This window comes from Monodelphis domestica, chromosome 2 (genome assembly GCF_027887165.1).
Source record: "Monodelphis domestica isolate mMonDom1 chromosome 2, mMonDom1.pri, whole genome shotgun sequence".
Lineage (NCBI taxonomy): Eukaryota > Metazoa > Chordata > Mammalia > Didelphimorphia > Didelphidae > Monodelphis > Monodelphis domestica.
In genome coordinates, this window is record NC_077228.1 from 326,671,108 (window position 1) to 326,688,652 (window position 17,545).

The following is a 17,545-nucleotide window of genomic DNA, read 5'->3' on the forward strand; positions in this document are numbered from 1 at the left end:
GAAAATATTTTTTTGTACCATGACCCCACCCTGCCCTGGGATCCTTCTGGGCCAATCTAAGAGAGCCCTGACCATCTTTCTCAGCCTTCCTGATGAAGGAACCAAACATCAGGGTGCCCTGATAATCAGAAACTAATTTAAAACCATTCTGGGTTCTGGAATGCAAAGAAGGTAGGTCAATCCAAAAAACCAAGATTGACCACCATTAAGTTCAAAGGATAGGTCTAAAATCTGCACCAAGAATATGAAATGTTTTATTCACCACATGTCATAAGGCAGTAATTACATAATTACAATTAGGGGAGTTGTTTGAGAATACCTACTTGTTTAGGTGTAACCTAGGCTACCTAGTTGTTTTTTTGAACCAGCCCACACTTTATTTACATTCCTAATAAAGCCTTTGGAATCTGGGGTGGGGGTTGTTTGATTTTGTATTATTTGACTTTCAAATCACTCCTTTTCTTGGGCTGAGCTATAGGACAAAGACTCAAAAATATTTAACATAATTTAAAATATAAGAGGAGAAAGAGGATTTTGTAGCTGTATTCAAGGACTGTAATCTATTTGTGGTAGTAATATTATGAAGAGTCAAGAAGATCTCATCCAAGAATTAACAGACCATGTCAGATTTTCAGTAGTTTTATTGAAAAATGCCTCTTTTGTTTCAGAAATAAATAATATAAGGCAATGAAATTCACAATTTGCAGTTAAAATATAAAAGCAGCAATTCTATTTCCATAGTCTTGCAAACATTTTCCAACTGCTTTTGATAACTAGGAAACATTATATTCTGAAAAAAAATCCATACTAAATATACAACACAAACATGCAATTCCATCTCTGCAGGATTGTCTGCAATTTGGCATAAATGTTAATGTGTCTAAATCAAGGAGATTGAAGGCATTATAAAACTGCACCCAGTTGATACAATGGTTTCAGCTACATTACTTAAGGTTTGTGGTTGGTAAAGGAGATGTATAAGAGCAGTATATGCCCTAAAATATAACTGAAGATAGAAAAATAAGATAAATAATGGCAATGGAGTTGCTTTTTGTTTTTGTTTTTTATTAGGGCAGTAACATGAATTGTGAAATGACTAAATTGTAAATAAGCATTTGATAGGGGAAATAGTCCTAGGAAAATGACTACTTCTAAAAATCAAGGCTGCCACCCCCCGAAAACCAAAACTACATAGCAGCTACAAGCTTGGAGACTTAATTTTTTTCTTCATTTTCATGCTGCACTGGGCTAGCTGGACATCAAATTCAAACCAGTATCTGCAAAGCAAAGTATTTTACAAGCTTTTCGAAAGTAAACCTATTTCTATAGATCCCATCCCGCCTGTGACACAACCTGCCGAAGCATGGTGCCAGACAGTCAGGGGGTGTTTCATCATCTGGAAATGCTGAGAAGGAAATATCACAGAACAAAAAGGGGGACATATTCTGTCAGCCCTGCAAATGTGAACACAATCCAAATGAAAACTCCACTTTCTCTCCCCACCCATTTCCAGGCCACCCCACCCCATCCTTGCATCAAGAAAAGAAAGATGGATTTCATGATCTTATTTTCCTCGGTTTCCTCGATAACGATCTTTTCTGGCGCATCTGGGGAGGGTATCCTTCTGATGGCATATCAGCTCCATAGTCCTCATACTCATCTGCTGTCGTTTCTGGCTCCATTGGTACTATGAAGGGCTCACGCTCAGGGAGATAGGGTCCACTTTCAGGCACATAAGGCTCTGGTTGAAAATAGTTGTCCGATTCAACATTATCGTTAAGTCACGAATTGGAAGTCACATGCACAGCAACAGGTCTATAGCCTCCCCACGCCATGTTAATCCAGTCTTAATTTCAAAACCATAAATATATAAGTTAACAGTTTTCTGATTACTTCCATTTTCACACAGAATTTGGGGGAGATAAAAAAATGAAAAGGCTTTAACAAGAAACCTTTTTTGTTGATGTTGTTTTTATGATCCAGCAGATTATAATACAATCATTGCACAAAACACCTGGAGAGGGCCATGGCCCGGGGCCCAATGCATTGTAAACGTAATATAATACCTGGATAGGTATTTCAGTAAGTACTAAAATAGCTATTCATGGTATTTGAAACCATCAGTTCAAAGAACAACTTGGTCATGTTAGGGGAAGTTTGATTGGCATCTAAACACTGAACTCTTGAGGTCAAAAACAACTGTACAAGTTAGCTATCACCAGGGATTAATATACAGTACACATCATTTTCAGGTGCTGTTCCTCATATCAGATTGAGTTACAGCTGGTGATCAAGGTACACCAATGACTACAGCAAAACAGAAAAGAAGTAGTTATTTTAAAAAGAAAAAAAAAGCCTTTGGTATGGAAGATGGCAATTAAAAGACCCAAACAAGATTACATATACAAAAGAAGGCACATGCCCTGACTCAGATACGTTGCTAACAAGCAAGAGACTAAAAGTTTTCCTACAGTGTTATTCTGGCAGACAGCAAGCAGCAGGCTTTGGTTGCAGAAGCTTTTTTGTAGAAATGGTAAGTGATTTTAGTGACAGGATCCCATACAAATCATTTACAAGCCACAATTAGTTTATTATTTACAGAACACTCTTCTCTTTGACCAGGTTAAATAGGTATTTTTTTTTCCCCTTGAAATGGCATTATGTCCACTGGTTAGTAGTTTTACGTGCCTCCTTGAGAAACGAGGCTTGGGTTGATTGTGTTTGTCTGAACTACCATCTGTGGTTGTTGTCTACGTTATGACTGAAATGCAACAGTAATAAGTGGACACCACTGTCCTTTGTTCTCATTCAAGAGTTAGTATATAGAGTCTCCCCTTTTTATGATGCCAACGCGGTTCATTAACCATATCTGTGATGACATTTCCATACAGACTCATTTCCTAATAAGCACGTGCGCAAACATCTCAGAAACAGGATTTTCATGTATTCAAACTGTAAGCAGCACTGGCGACTTAGAAAATTTGTTAGCCGGAACCTGAAACAGGTCAGAGATGATAGTTTTTAAAAGTTGAATTGCTGTGCAAAAAAAAATTAACATATCTACTTTCATTCATCTAAATACACAATGGTTAAGGTATATCTATATATCTATATATATTTTTAGAATTGCTCTTTGGCAAGAATAATGATGCATGTAGAATATTAATTTTTCTCATTTGTATAAACTAGAACTTTGTGCTGTGTAAAAAATGCATTTTCAAGCTATATCACTATTGGGAGTTGGATGCATATACATATTACATAGATATATAGATATTCATCTACTCATGCACTATTTGGTAGTGGCAAACCATATCCAACAGCTGTATCCCTTTTACGACTTGTGAGATGCTTTCAGGGCAAACAAGTGAAAAGGCTCACGATCCCACACTTGGCCTTTAATGTCTTTTGAGTCAAGTTCTCCTGCTCAACCCAGCATGATTATCTTCTCTGGTTAGTAATCAATGGTAATTCTCCTATCCTCAAACCCCTCCCCTCACACATGTAGCTTTTTAAAAAATAATAGCTTCAAGCCGTAGAATATAATTGGTTTCCACTCCAAGGATAATGTGGGATGGTGAATTACTTTCAGTTGTCTGCTTCAGGTTATAAGATACTTTTACTAACAATTCTGAATTCACGAACTAATTTTGTATAAATAATCCTGATATTTCTATAAATGGAGCTGACAAGCATGCCCCCTCCTCCTACCAACAGAAAAGGAAGAATAAGGAAAAGGAAAAGAAAACTTCTCAGCTGTGATGTTTTCACCCTTGAGCTGTGAAAGGCTACAGCATCATTGGTGATCAGGGGATGATGGGTGGGGGGCTATGGGGAGAATTAGAAAATGGTCTCAAATCCTCACAGTAAAATAAATCCCTACACCTTCAGGAACTTAAAGAAAATATTTTGCTTTCTCATGAAAAAAGTTACATGGCTAATAGAATCAGTCCTCGTGTTATCTTCAAATTAAGCTATCTTGCCCTTCTAGTATTTCTATGACAGCTACCTCATTAAATTGACTGCAAACTCCTAAAATAGCAACAACATACCTGGGTATCCTTGACCATTGTAAGGGATGCTGGCACACTGGGATGAATCACAGTATCCAGGTGGACCGATTGGACCCCGAATACCTGAATTTCCAGGACGACCAGGTGGACCAGGAGGACCTCTTGAGCCTGTAGATCCTGGTGGACCCATTCTGGATTCTCCTTGGGGCCCTAGTTTGAGATTTAAATGAATATACATATGTCTGTGTGCATATGTGTTTGTGTGTGTGTCTGTCTTTCTGTCTGGCTGTCTCTCTATTTCTCTGTCTGTCTGTCTGTCTGTCTGTCTGTCTGTCTGTCTCTCTCTCTCTCTCTCTCTCTCTCTCTCTCTCTCTCTCTCTTTCTCAACACTGAGGTAGCCTAATGATAATGTAGCTGGCACTTTTACTGTCTAGACGATACACTAGTATATGGCAAGAAAATATTTCCATAAGAAACCACTAGAGTGAACCAAAAATGTGATGGAGTCTCCTTGCCAGTGACTCATCCACAGTTGCTTCCCAGAACATGGTCATTTTAAGGGCTTTATTCACAGAAAACTGATTTGGCCAGATTAGGGCCAAACTACAGACATCAATGAATGTTCTAGTTTGTTCCTTTTCTCTTGATGATATGAGTATCTCAAGGGAAACAACTCTATCAGACAACCACATTGGATTGTAATTAAAACTACTCAGGAGTACACTATTCTCCTTTTCAACAGCTCCAAGATGGATGAGGTAATGTTGTTTTTAAACCACATTGTACTACGGTGAACAGGAACGTAAATGAGCCTCCAATTTGTTTCAAGCTTCTCATGGATATTATAATTTTAAAACCATGTTTAACTCAGCCAATTGAAGGCAGGAACATTGGGACAACTAATCGGTCCAGCCAAGATGTTGGTGAAGAATCAGTGAATGAAATGATGTGGCAGGTAGGGCATGCATTTGAGAGAGAATAACTTCTCCAGTAATACTGGATTATATAAATATGTATCCAAGTCTGGAGACAGAGAATCTGAATTCAAATCGCAGCTTGACCTCCTAAGTAATCTTGATCAAATTTCTTTACCTCTCTTGGCATTAATTTCCTCATGTATAAAATAAGGGGTATAACATCTGGTATAACATACCAGATGATCACTGAAGTCCCTTCTACCTATAAAGTTTTGAGTCCTATTGACATAATTCTGGCCACGATGCTAAAAAATGAATATGATTTGCCTAAAAATGGAAAAGGCAATCCTTCATATCACAAAGTATCATCACTTCACTACTAAAATTAAATAGTGATTCATCACAGTGACTTGTACATATTAGCTTCTTAATAGACCTTTGTTCCTTTGATTTCATAAAATCTAATTAAATTTCCCTTAAGATTGCTCTTTGTCTCTGTACACACACACACACACACACACACACACACATACACACACTAAAGCACTGACTTTAGCCACATAAATTGTTCTTCAAGCAAAATGTGATAAAATGTGTATTGTCCAAAGCTAAAGGTACTGAATGACTTGTATGACTTCTGAGAAAGAACAATGTGACAACTTCTACTGTTAATTTCTACATGACTGAGAAGAAGCAAACCTACCTGGTGGTCCAGGTAAACCTCGGGGTCCTTGTGATCCAATGCCTCTTTCTCCTTTTTCCCCTGGTAATCCTAAAAGATGAAAGAGATTAAAAATGGGATGGAGGAGGGGGAAATAAGGAAAATGATATTTTCCACCTTAACTGATAATATTTGGTCCAAATATCCATTTCCTTTGTGAAAAAAAACTTTAATCTTTCACAGAAGTTCAATGCTCAGGCCAAATTCTTTCTGGGCCATTTGCATGTTATCCCAGACCCACATCCAAAGACCAAATCTGGCTGTAAGTCAGGGAAAATGTTTTGAATGAAGCAAATATGTCAAATGTATGAAACAGGAATTGAAATTTGTATACAGTGTTCCTTTCATGAAAAGATTAAAATTTACTACCAAATCACCACTGCAACCCCCTTTTAAAAGATTGAGAATGTTCATGTATCAATACAATGCCAAAATAACTAGCTACACAAAAACCTAACTTTTACGTAGGAAGATAACTGTCATCTTAACAAAATGAAAATAGGTACCCAGTATCCATGTAATCACTCTGAGATCTCTGGATGTTTCCTTTTTTTAAATTATATTAATCTACCATTAAATCCAATTTAAACAACAATGCAAGTACACCACCAGGTCCTAAGTTGGAAGAACTTGGACTTGAAACTAAAATGCTGCCTGAGGTCACTTGAGCTACTCATGGTCACACATCAATTAAGAAGGTCATGGTTCTTAGACAAATTTGCCAAGAAAGAGTTGCCCTGTAAAAAAAGAATTCTTTTCAGAAAAGAGCTTGCCTTCCACTGAGCTAACCTGAAAATGGTTTCCTGTTGTCTAAGATATATAACTGTGTGACCTGAGGACTTGCCTTAAGACACAGGATTATCAGCAAAAGCTGCTTTGCTAGGAATTCCAGAACATCCTGTTTTAAAGAAAGTCATGTAGTTTATAACTTTCCAATCTTCTGCAAGCTATTCTTAACTGGCTCTTTGCATTCTTCCTTTACCCTGGTTAATCCACAGAAATGCATTAGTCTATTATAGCATCACTCACCTCGATCTCCAGGTGGTCCCTGCAACCCTGGAGTGCCTGGGAACCCTGGTCTTCCCCCAGGTCCAGGTTCTCCTCTTGCTCCTGCACTTCCTGGTGGACCTGGTGGACCAGGGGGTCCAGGCTGGTTGCGATTTGAATGATAATCATTTGGAATCTGGTTCAGCATTTGATTGAATCTGTTCATTTGACCTTTAATATAAAGGAGATAGTACCATTTTTTTTAATCATGAGAGTTTGTTCCTCCAAGGGAGAAAAGACAAGGAAGATTGTTTTTTATTCTTTTCTGTCCTTCCCACCCACCAAACCCTCCCACTTAGATTGTTCTAAGAAAAAGATGACTTGAAAGTGTTCTAAGTAAGAAGCCTGGAAATAAAAGGACTCCAGTCATTCAGTATAAAATTATCCCTAAAAAACAACTGTTCCCATAAAAGAGTCTCAATAATTAAAAATTACAGGGACCAGGACTAGGCATATTAAGAGAGTTCCAGACATCAAAAATGACTCAAGAAGAAAATACTGTGTTAACTCACTTGCCAACTAAACAAAGAGATACAGACAAAATCGCATGTCATTAAATGGAAACCAGTTCCTTTACTGAAGCAATTAATACGTTTTCTCTTAGAATGCACCCAAATTCCACTAAAGCAGTAAGAGTCTTCAAGCATCAAGTCACTTGGTGGATGTCATGAGTGTTAGAGGACATTTTGTCTAAAAGTCATGAGAAAGGAAATGCTTAGTACCAAGCTTCTGCTCGGTCTCCAGTTAAAGGGGTTATCACTCAATCTAGAACCTTAAGAAGGTATTATAAAATGCCATTTTGGATTCATTTCAATATAAGGATCCTGGAATATGATTTCCCATTGCTTGGTCTCTTCATGATCAGTTGCAGAAACAGTAAGACATCACTGAATCAAACATGTACATAGATAAAAATAGCAACTGTATGAAGCAATTGATTTTTAAAAAGGGTTTCATGATTCATAACAAATTCATTCAATTTTGTTCATTCATTCAATTTCTTTGAGCAAAAAAGCAGAGGGAAGAGAAATGAAGATTTACCACTGATCAGTTGTTCACAGACTTGTCTTGCAACTGCTCGCATCATGTTCTGGGAAGCAATGTCTCCCTTAATAAGGAAATCAGTGAGATCATTAGTATGGGGGGTATTTTATTTTATGCTTTCAGACCACTAAGGTTTAACATATTAATTAAATGTAAATAAAACTTTGAATTGTACTTACTCTATCACCTTTCTCTCCTTTTAGTCCTGATGGTCCCTAAAGAAAATAATTTTTATTTTAATTTTATTTTAATAAAAATCACTCACATTTTTATATCACTTTTATTTTTATATAAGACTTGTGGCAGTCAGTTGGCACAGTGGTAAGAGAGCAGTCTTTGAATGGAATCAGGAAGACTTGAACTCATAATTCTGCCTCAAAAATTCAAATGTGACCTTTGGCAAGTCCCTTAACTTCTCCCAGCCTCAATTTCCTCACCTTTAAGATGGAGGTGATAATATCACCTCCCTCATCTAGTAGCTGACAGAGGATTGTGTAACCGCCTAAGTAGCTCTGGCTCTGTCCTTGAGGAGTTTTTCTCCAGGGCGCCAACAACTATTACTAGAAGTTTGGGTATCAGAAAATGAGAGTTGGGGATGGCACAGAGCTGGTGCCTAGGCTCTCTACCTGAAGGCAGGGGCTACTCAAAATTAAGCATGGAATTACAGAGAGAAATCCTACTAATTGATTGTTACAAGGCTGCTAGGGCTTAGAGACCCCATGGTTCCTTTTTCTGGGAATGTAGTGCTAAGGAAGCACACTCCAGTTGTCCAATTGGGTTTAATGAAAACATAGATCATTATGTCAAAGTCCTTCCTTCAGAAGAAAATATCCTGACCAGCCAGGAAGAGGGAAAAGTATTCCTGCTCAGCCATGCTATGCTATGATGACTCTAAATTGAATATCATCATTTTTAGAAAGAAGAAACTCTTTGTTAAATGCTCACATATACCTCTGGTCCAATCCTGATTCTATTTCTGAGTCACTTGACCATGCTCATTACCTCCTTCACTTCAATGTGTGGAACCAAGAATTTTTTCTTCTTGGTAATTATCAATGAAAAATGGGTACCTAGGGCTGATCCCAGGAATGATGCCAAGAAAGGAAAGGTAAACAATCCTTTAAGTTAAATAAATGTACATAAATTCTATTTAGGACATCCTTCCTTTGCCATAGCCAAATGTCTTGCACTTTCAGAAATCTCCAATGATTTGGCACTAAGCTGGGATTTGGTTCATTGAGAATGGCAGGGACCACTGGAAATGCTGGATGGGAGTGGTAAAGGAGAGATGAAAGAAACAAGAATCAATTCCTCCTAACTCCCTCTCTTCTATGATGCTTTAAAACTTGTAAAGATGGGAAAGAAAAAAATGAGAAATAGTATATGATCTCTGTAAAGGAAAGGTTCTGCTCCATAGACCTAGAAAGCTGCTCTTCCTTGCCCACCACTACCACCCTGCCTCCTCTAAGACATTAAACTTTTATGAAACCATTAACCTTTACATAGCACAAAGCTGCATGCAGAGTAGAAAGAACACTGGCTTGTGTTCAAATCCTACCTTGACCTATGGGAAGTCATTTTGCCTAAATTTCTTTTTTTGCAAAGTGAGGGAGTTGGACTAGATTAGCACCAAGAAATTCTCTAATTCTTGATTTATTGTTCTATGAAGAATCTGTGATTGGGGTCACTGCCAAACATTTTAAATTTAAATTTTTAAAAAAATCTGTTTTATGCTCACAAGACTCATTTGGTCTAAGAGAAGCAACAAATGTTCCTCTTAATGTTCTAGCTTTAGTCACAGAATTGCATAAAAATATTCTTTCTAGCTCATAGTAAAAGTGAACAAAATTGTTCATTAAGTAGAAAGAACTAATGAGCTTTTGGTTATAATGATTAATGTCTTGCTAAGATCTGTTGTCAAAAACTGTTGACAAGTTTAAATATTGACTGCAAAGTTACTCAGAAATATTTCCATTATTACTAGGCTTGCTTAATCCTATATAAACATGGGGAAATGTCAAACATAACCTCATCATGATTATAAAGTCACATACTTTAAAGTTAGTCTAATGCTGAGAACTGATGTCCAATCCGGACAGTAAGTAACCTTAGAAAATGTGGAGGGAAGCATCATTTTCTCTTTCTGAAACTGGTGTAATCCCATATATATTTTTGGACTTTATCTATGAATTCATAATGAGTATCTGGTTTAATCAATTAATAAATTGGCAGAATGAGTAATAAGATCCCTGATTCTTTGGTGTAGATATTGTAACTTTTGGCTCTATGACTTTGTATCCTTTAAAGACACCATATTTACTGAGTTGCTGATGATGTTGATCAATCTGGTGGGGAGAAGAATTGGACCTATTACATACATTACTAAACTTGGCAGTTCCCATGTGAACCTTAGGATCAAGCCTTAGAGAACTTTATTCTAAAACATAGAGGGAAATGTCCAGCTGGTCAGTTAAAGTAAATCTCTAGCCAGGAAGAAGAAATTAGGTAGAGGCTAGGAAAATGCAATTTATCCCATGGAAGACACTGTATAAAAATGAATTAATAGATGAAAGTAAGTAAATTCTTTTACTCTTGGCAGTAGACTTCCAAAGTATTTCTGAAATAGGGAAACAAATTCCAACCTAATCATAAACAGCACTGACTATATATTTAGACTTTGGAGTGACTTAAACTTATAACTTTAAAATGCCACTGTCAGTGACTTCAAATTTGCAAACAAAGATTGGTGCGTCCTTTCTCACCATTCAGGCTTTTAGTGTCTTCAGCAGCATACTATCTTAAATAGAAAGAGCTGACCTAGCTCTTGGTGTTTATACAGTGGAGAAATATGTGTCTTGGCACCCGCACACACACACACAAAAACCTACTCTACTTTTAATGAAAACCAATGACCACAATTTCCATCTGAGAATATTTTCAACCACTCACAGAGATACTTTAGAAATGAAACTGGTGCAAATTAAGTCTGTGGGTTTAAACATGTGTTTCGTACAATGAAGCAGAGATAGAATAACTATTTCAAAGCATGGCCAATAATCCTTATTATCTGAATTCATAATGGATTGATTCTGGAAATGTGAGCCATTATCTTACTGGTCTCCCATGGTCTCCGGGTTTTCCTGGTTTTCCACTTGGACCTGTGACTCCTGGAGATCCTGGGCTGCCCTAAAATAGAAGAAAAAATGTAATGTTATGATGAACAAATACCAATCCCACTTAAAGTAAACTAATAGAGTATGAGTCACTTTAAAAACTTTCAAAATACACATATAGAGTAGGAATAAAACAATTCGGTAAGAAAAAAGCAAAAGCACAAAGCTTTCTGTTCTGGATCATCCTATTTTGAAATGAAATTGCTTTAGATAGCTACATTTTCCCCTCAGTTTATAGAATAGGGTGTTTCTAGCCAATTTGGCCACAAAATAAATTTCTCTAAATTAAGTTCTTTTTTGCCCACTGATTTCCATTGAAAAATATCTGTTCTGAGTTTTAAAAAAGGAACTCCTAATGCATAGAGTTGAAAATTTTAGTAAGAAAAGGACTGAAAAAAAGGTCAGCCTCAAAATACATTGAGTACCATGATGGGCTTCAGTGCTAAGCCACTTAAGAGTTAGGGACAATACCTACCTCAAAAGCTCATGCTTTTCCCTTTGCCTTGCTTTCCTAATTCCAAAGCTTACAATACACATAAATCATTCTTCACCCTATCTAGATCCTGGGGATTTTTCCTATGCCTGATAATACACAGACTTAATACTCACACAAACTAGAAATTTCCTTTCCTTTTGAATTTGGGTCAACTAGGTCTATTAGAAATGGTTTGCAATTTTGCTCAGTACTAATAAGTATAGTTTTGTAAAACAGATACTTCAGCCTTCTGTTTCTCTATATTATGGGTTTTAAGTTACACAAAGCAAATAAATGTCTTTCTTCATTATTTGCAAATTAGAGTTTATGAAGAATGGAGGATCACTATATATTTTAAATCTCTTCAATAGATGATATTACAGATGGCCTCTTAGGTACCTTCAAGCTCTAAATTTATGACACTAGGATCCTAGAAATTAAAATTCATATGACACAACTTTTAACATTTTCATATTTTCTAGAACCAGCACATGAATATGTTTTCCATCTTTCCTTCTCTGGAAAGGTTCTTCTCAGGCCAGGTTGACTTAATTGTGGTTTACCCTACATAGAAAAAAATAAACTATAGAATTTCTTAAGCAAAAGTTTGATGTATTTTTTCTAAAATTTATAGTTGATTTTTACTGAATTAAATTGCTGAAAATATTTGTAGGAAGTAAAACACCTCAAAATATATATCATTTGCATAGAAGAACATACTTTACAAAGTCAAATAAGGACATTTAAAAGTCATTATTCTAGTAAAATGTTAGATACATCTAATTTGCTCAAGGTCATTTCATATGAATTGTGTACATTAAAAGAACATTAATCAAAGTTTTGGGTTCTGTTTCATTCCCAAATCCCAAACCTGGAGATTAGATATTATACAACCACAACAACAAAAATCCAAATATCTATTTTCCTTAAAGTTAAAAGTTTCTATGGATATTTTAAAAGTATTAATCATCTATTGAATCTGAAATTAATGTTATTTTAATAGACCATTTTGAAAGGCATTTTTTTTAAAAACTAAGTTTTACTTTTTTTTTTTAAGTAACCTAGTTTTGGTTGTGCATACTATATGGGAGAAACAGATTTTACTGGATGAGATTCTCAAAGCATTGCACAGTCACTTTAGGTCTGATTTCCCACTTACCGGTGGTCCAGGGGGGCCCCTGGGTCCCATTGCACCATCTTTTCCAGTAAATCCCTATTTGAGAAATTAACATAAATACAGGTTAATGCCATCTGGAAAATGAGGAAAAAAGAAAGTTGATGCCAACAGCAGACATAGAAATGGTTTTAGAATCAGGTGCTGGCTGCATTTGCCCTTTAATAATGATGAAGAGACACAAAGACATGTTTCCCAAAGTCATTTGTATCTGTTATAAAAAAGTAAATGTATTATCTGTTTGTGCTCACTCAGAAATATTTTTTAATAATAAACATGCCTTAAAAGTTCTAATCGCATTACAACAAACAATGAGGGTATTTCTTTCTGAAGATAATTCATTTATTTCCTTCCTATAGTGGTCTGACACAGCCAGGAATACCCTTTTCAACAAAGGAATATCAATATTGGCTGGTACTGTAGACTGGGCCTGACTAAAATCAGTCCTCTGGTAGTTTAACTTTGATATTGGAACCATACGAGGTACTCTTGGTCATTCAACAGTTAAAAATAAATTTAATTAGCCATGGATGAAGGATATTCAACAGAGACATAGAGAATACCTGGAATAGATTCAGCTATGCAAAGCCTCTTTACCTTCATTACCTGCTGTGACCCACCAGCCAAAAGAAATTTGGGGGCCCTCCAAAAGAGATGTATCTATGCAGAGACACAGCCTGGCTCTTTGAGAGAAAACCTTTCCTGTTCCGCCTCCCCTAGGTTCTCTCACTTCTTTTGTACTCAGGTGATGAGAAAGTTAATATCAATGGTCTGAGTCCTCTGGCCCATCCATGTTTTAAGGAATATCTCAGTGCACTTTAAGGAAAACATGGACCAACTCACAAATGGGGATGGAATTAAGATCTGACAACTCTTATGTCAACTAGTAATATAAGGGAGATGGGGTCAAAGGGATTTGGGGAGGAATAAGCATCAAGAAATTATAACAAAAGAATAGAGAAAGACATCATCATCATCATCAGAGCTGATAACTTGAGGGGAAAGTATTTTCCCTATTTTGCCCTAACTACAGGACAATGTAGGAACAAGAACTGTTTTCTTCACTCATGTTGATTTTTATCTACAAAGGCAGTGGGGTGGGAAAACTAGTGAATTGCCCTTCCCCCACCAAGAGAGGAGATCCCCATAATAAGTAGTTCCTTTTTTATTGGTCTATCTCTCCTAATCTGACTTTCATGTCATAAACTATCATATCAATGGGTTGACTCAAAAAATAAAGAATCAAGTATGAGTGCCAGGTCATGTCTCTGCACAGTCTCTTCTATTCTTGAGTGGCCCCAGATTCCTTTTTTCTCTTTATAGTGCCAGATGACCTTGGCCTGGAATGAGTCATCCTGCTGCACAGTTACCAACTACTCCCAACTATGGTCCCCTGAAATCTGGCTGAGTAGTTCTGAGTCAGATCATTTTTATTCTAAGGGTTTACATATTTTACCAAAGGAGATTTCCTTCTCAATTTCTGTAGAGAATTAGGGATAACTTTAACCATACTTTTAGAATTTAGCAATGATCTGGATTCTTTGGACCCACCAACCCAAGGATCCAGGTTTCTTATCAGCCTGTGGATTTTATAATTGGATATTAATTAATTTAAAATAACATCCTGTCTTTTTTTAAATAGACTTAAAAACTAATCCTCAAGTAATCATCTACTTTGGGGAAACATTTAATCTATTTACAAAGCACTGATTTTGCTGAAAGGTTGTCTTATAACACACACAAAACCATACTGCATTCTAGAAGCATTGGATATAATATAAATACTGTTTCTGGGATTCCTCTGAGAAAGCTAAATGTGATCATGGAGTTTGGAGCTTGAACAGATCTGGTCATAGTATCTTTTATTTTATTCTCTTCTGCTACCAGCTAGAACATTATATTGTAAGATTACTGCCATTATTTTTTCCTCCTGACATATTATCTTCAGTTTGATATCTGTGAACTGCTTTGTGGAACCATTTTCCATCACAAGAAGAGTGGAACTGGTTGTGAAGGGTATGTTTTTTTTTATGTCTATGGAAGGGCTACAGATTGCATCATAACCATCTTTTGTTTCCAAAATGCTCTTACGAACGGCACTGGGTGTGTGTGTGTGTGTGTAGTACTGGTGTATGGATGTGAATGTATAGAATGAATATGGCATGACCATCAATCATCTCTACATACTGTGGACACAGAAGAAGAGTTTGTGGCTCTACTTCTGATTTACAGAGCCCCTCAGAACATTGGATTTTCTTTAATTAACCATGTAAAGTATTTAGATTTCTAGTCAGAAAGAACTAGATTTAAATCCCACTTTTCACATGTACTATTTGTGTTACTTAGTCAAGTTGTTTAACCTCTCCAAGTCTCAGTCTGCTCATCTATAAAATGAGGACGTTGAACTAGATGGCTTATGGGATTCCTTCCAGTTAATTCTAAATCTGTGATTCTACAATCCTGCAATCAATCTATCTTCTCCAATCAATTTTGCCTCTAGTTAAAAGCATAGTCACTTTCTTTAGGAACATGTGCATTGCACATTTTTTTCATTGTCCAGTCTTCATTTCTCTACTATAAGAAACTCAAAAGATGCCGTGAACATAAGCAAAGACCATGGACATAATTTTGACCACTTTGAATTATCTGTCCTAATGATGTGCTTCATTGGGAAGAAGCTGAGTATTCTGTCCAATAGAATCATGAAAATGATTGGTTTAAATGCATTTATGCATACTTTCTGACACATTTAGTAACATGCTTCACAATTTTGAAACATTTTTGCCTCAATATTGTTACCATTACACAGTACTCTCCTTCTTCTACCAGATGGTAAAGTCAAAGCTTTTCTTATTCACAATTCTGTAATTCTTTTGTTTTCAATCATGTCTGACTCTTCATAACCCCATTTGAGGTTTTCTTGGCAAAGATATTGGAGTGGTTTGGGCATTTTTCTTCTCCAGCTCACTTTATAAGTGAGGAAACTGAGGCAAACAGGTTTAAGTAGCTTGCCCAGGGTCACACAGAGAGAAAATGTCTGAGGACAGATTTGAACTCAGGAAGATGAGTCTCCTTGATTCCAGGTCAGTCACTATCCACTAAGCCACCTGTTAGCTGCCCTACAACACTCAATTTCTCATTTCTTTGCCTTTGCACTGGCCATTCTCTATTCTAGGAATACATTCTCTTCTTACTACTGCTGCATAAAATCCTCTCTTTAAAGACAAAGCAAATACTGCCTTCTACAGGAAACCTTTGCCAATCCCTTCCCCACAACTGCCACTGCCCTCCCTCACTAGCTACTTTGTTTGAATACACTAATATTCAAACAAGTTGTCTTCCCACAAAACTGTAACCTGCGTAGAAACCAGTTCATGTTTTGTCTTTAAAAGCCCAGCACCTAGCAGAATATTTAATGCATCGTATTATTCTTAACAAAAAAGATTCTTCTACTGGTCAGTTTAAAACAACTTACCCAGATCCCCTTTATTCCTCCATAATACACAGATCAAATCAAGCTAAAAATCGTAATGGCTCCCATCCAATCTTAACCAACCAGAGACCTTGGGATGCTCCAAAACTGGATATTCCCCAATTATGCTGGGCATTAAATTTACTAAATAATGAAGCAGTTCTTCTTTTACTTTTTGAGAAAGTAAAATTACAGTATATTGATTGATTAATAAATTCCTCTTTTAGAGTAGTATAATAGCACAAAAGGAAACTTACTCTATCTCCTGGGGGTCCCATGGGGCCTGGTGGGCCAGGTAAACCTGGTGAGCCCTAAAAAATGAACAATATAAGTTAAATATGGAAAGTTTCCCCAACTTGGAGGAAAGCATTCTTGCATTTTTCATTGCTGATGGAGTCTTGTTAAAATTTAAAATATTTCTTAGAAAGTAGGAAGGGAGACCTCTGGTAAGAAATGAGAAACCAGAATCTAGCACAGTGCTGAATATACATCAGTTAATCCACAAATTCTTGTTGACTAAACAGAGCAGGGGAAAGAAATGATGAGAGGCAGAGAGCCAAACTTTAGTCTTTTAATGACCCAGTTAAATGTTGAAATATTTCTTGACAGGAAAAGGAAAGGAAATTATAACAATGAACTTACTGATCTGCCAGGAAGTCCGGGTTCTCCTGTATCACCTTTGACCCCTTGTCGACCCTATAACAATCAATGAGATAGCAGTTCTTAGCCAATCTTAAGAGATCAAGTGAAATAAGAAAACAGGATGAAATCCCTGCTCCTTCACAAATCAGCTCTAGTCATAATGAGATATCTGTGGACAATTTTGAGAATAATGAATTAAAAGTATAAACCATTTTTAGTGGATGATATTTTTCCACTGATGTTGACATTACTAAAGTAGATAAATACAACCTTTTCATATTGCAATAATATTGTAGCAAGTCTTTTCATGGAGTAAGAACTGTAAAAAAAATAATTCAACATAAATCATTTTTATAGAAATGAAATTTGTAGGAAAAATCCATTTTTATTTGTTTTATTATCTCTCATTTGATGCTATGGTAGAGTAATATATCTAGAAGAATAATGGATTTAAAATATTTGATTTGATAATGAAGACTGTAAGTTCCATATTTTTCTGGGCCTATATAGTTGAAGATAGCTGTATCAGCTAACCAATCTTATTAATATGAAGTAATTGAATTTCCTTCAATGACAAAGAAAAAATAGAAGCCTCTCAGAAACAGCTATGGCTTCAAATTTGATTTTTATTTTATAAATCTTATATATGCTTTTTATGTGTTATATTTTATATCTCTATATTCCAACCTAATAGGCCTAGGGATGATGCATAATGACTTCACAACTAAACTCCCAAATATTTTGGGGGGGGGGGTTGTTTTTATTTTTTCATTTGTTTATTTATTTTTGAGTGGAGGAAGGGGAGAATCTCCAAGGGAAAAATCTTTTGAAACAATTCTACAATTCTGTAACTTCTAGTCTTAGGGA

At 36.2% G+C, this 17,545-nt stretch overlaps 1 protein-coding gene across 5 annotated transcripts in view; it reads right to left on the bottom strand.

Moving 5' to 3' along the window:
* Nucleotides 1-623: 623 nt before the first annotated feature.
* Nucleotides 624-17,545, bottom strand: part of COL12A1 (collagen type XII alpha 1 chain) — a 141,095-nt gene continuing 124,173 nt past the window's right edge. For 3 of the 5 annotated variants that reach the window (XM_007484203.3, XM_007484207.3, XM_056818505.1), the window contains 10 exons: nt 16,679-16,732; nt 16,294-16,347; nt 12,550-12,603; nt 10,857-10,928; nt 7,922-7,957; nt 7,740-7,806; nt 6,681-6,869; nt 5,634-5,702; nt 4,053-4,223; nt 624-1,741 (listed from right to left, as the gene is read on the bottom strand). In XM_007484203.3, coding sequence (XP_007484265.2) covers nt 1,557-1,741; nt 4,053-4,223; nt 5,634-5,702; nt 6,681-6,869; nt 7,740-7,806; nt 7,922-7,957; nt 10,857-10,928; nt 12,550-12,603; nt 16,294-16,347; nt 16,679-16,732 — 951 coding nt within the window. In that variant the 3' untranslated portion in view covers nt 624-1,556. Of the gene's footprint in view, nt 2,996-4,052; nt 4,224-5,633; nt 5,703-6,680; nt 6,870-7,739; nt 7,807-7,921; nt 7,958-10,856; nt 10,929-12,549; nt 12,604-16,293; nt 16,348-16,678; nt 16,733-17,545 lie in introns of all 5 variants that reach the window. The other 2 variants (XM_056818506.1, XM_007484206.3) reach the window with 1 other exon arrangement.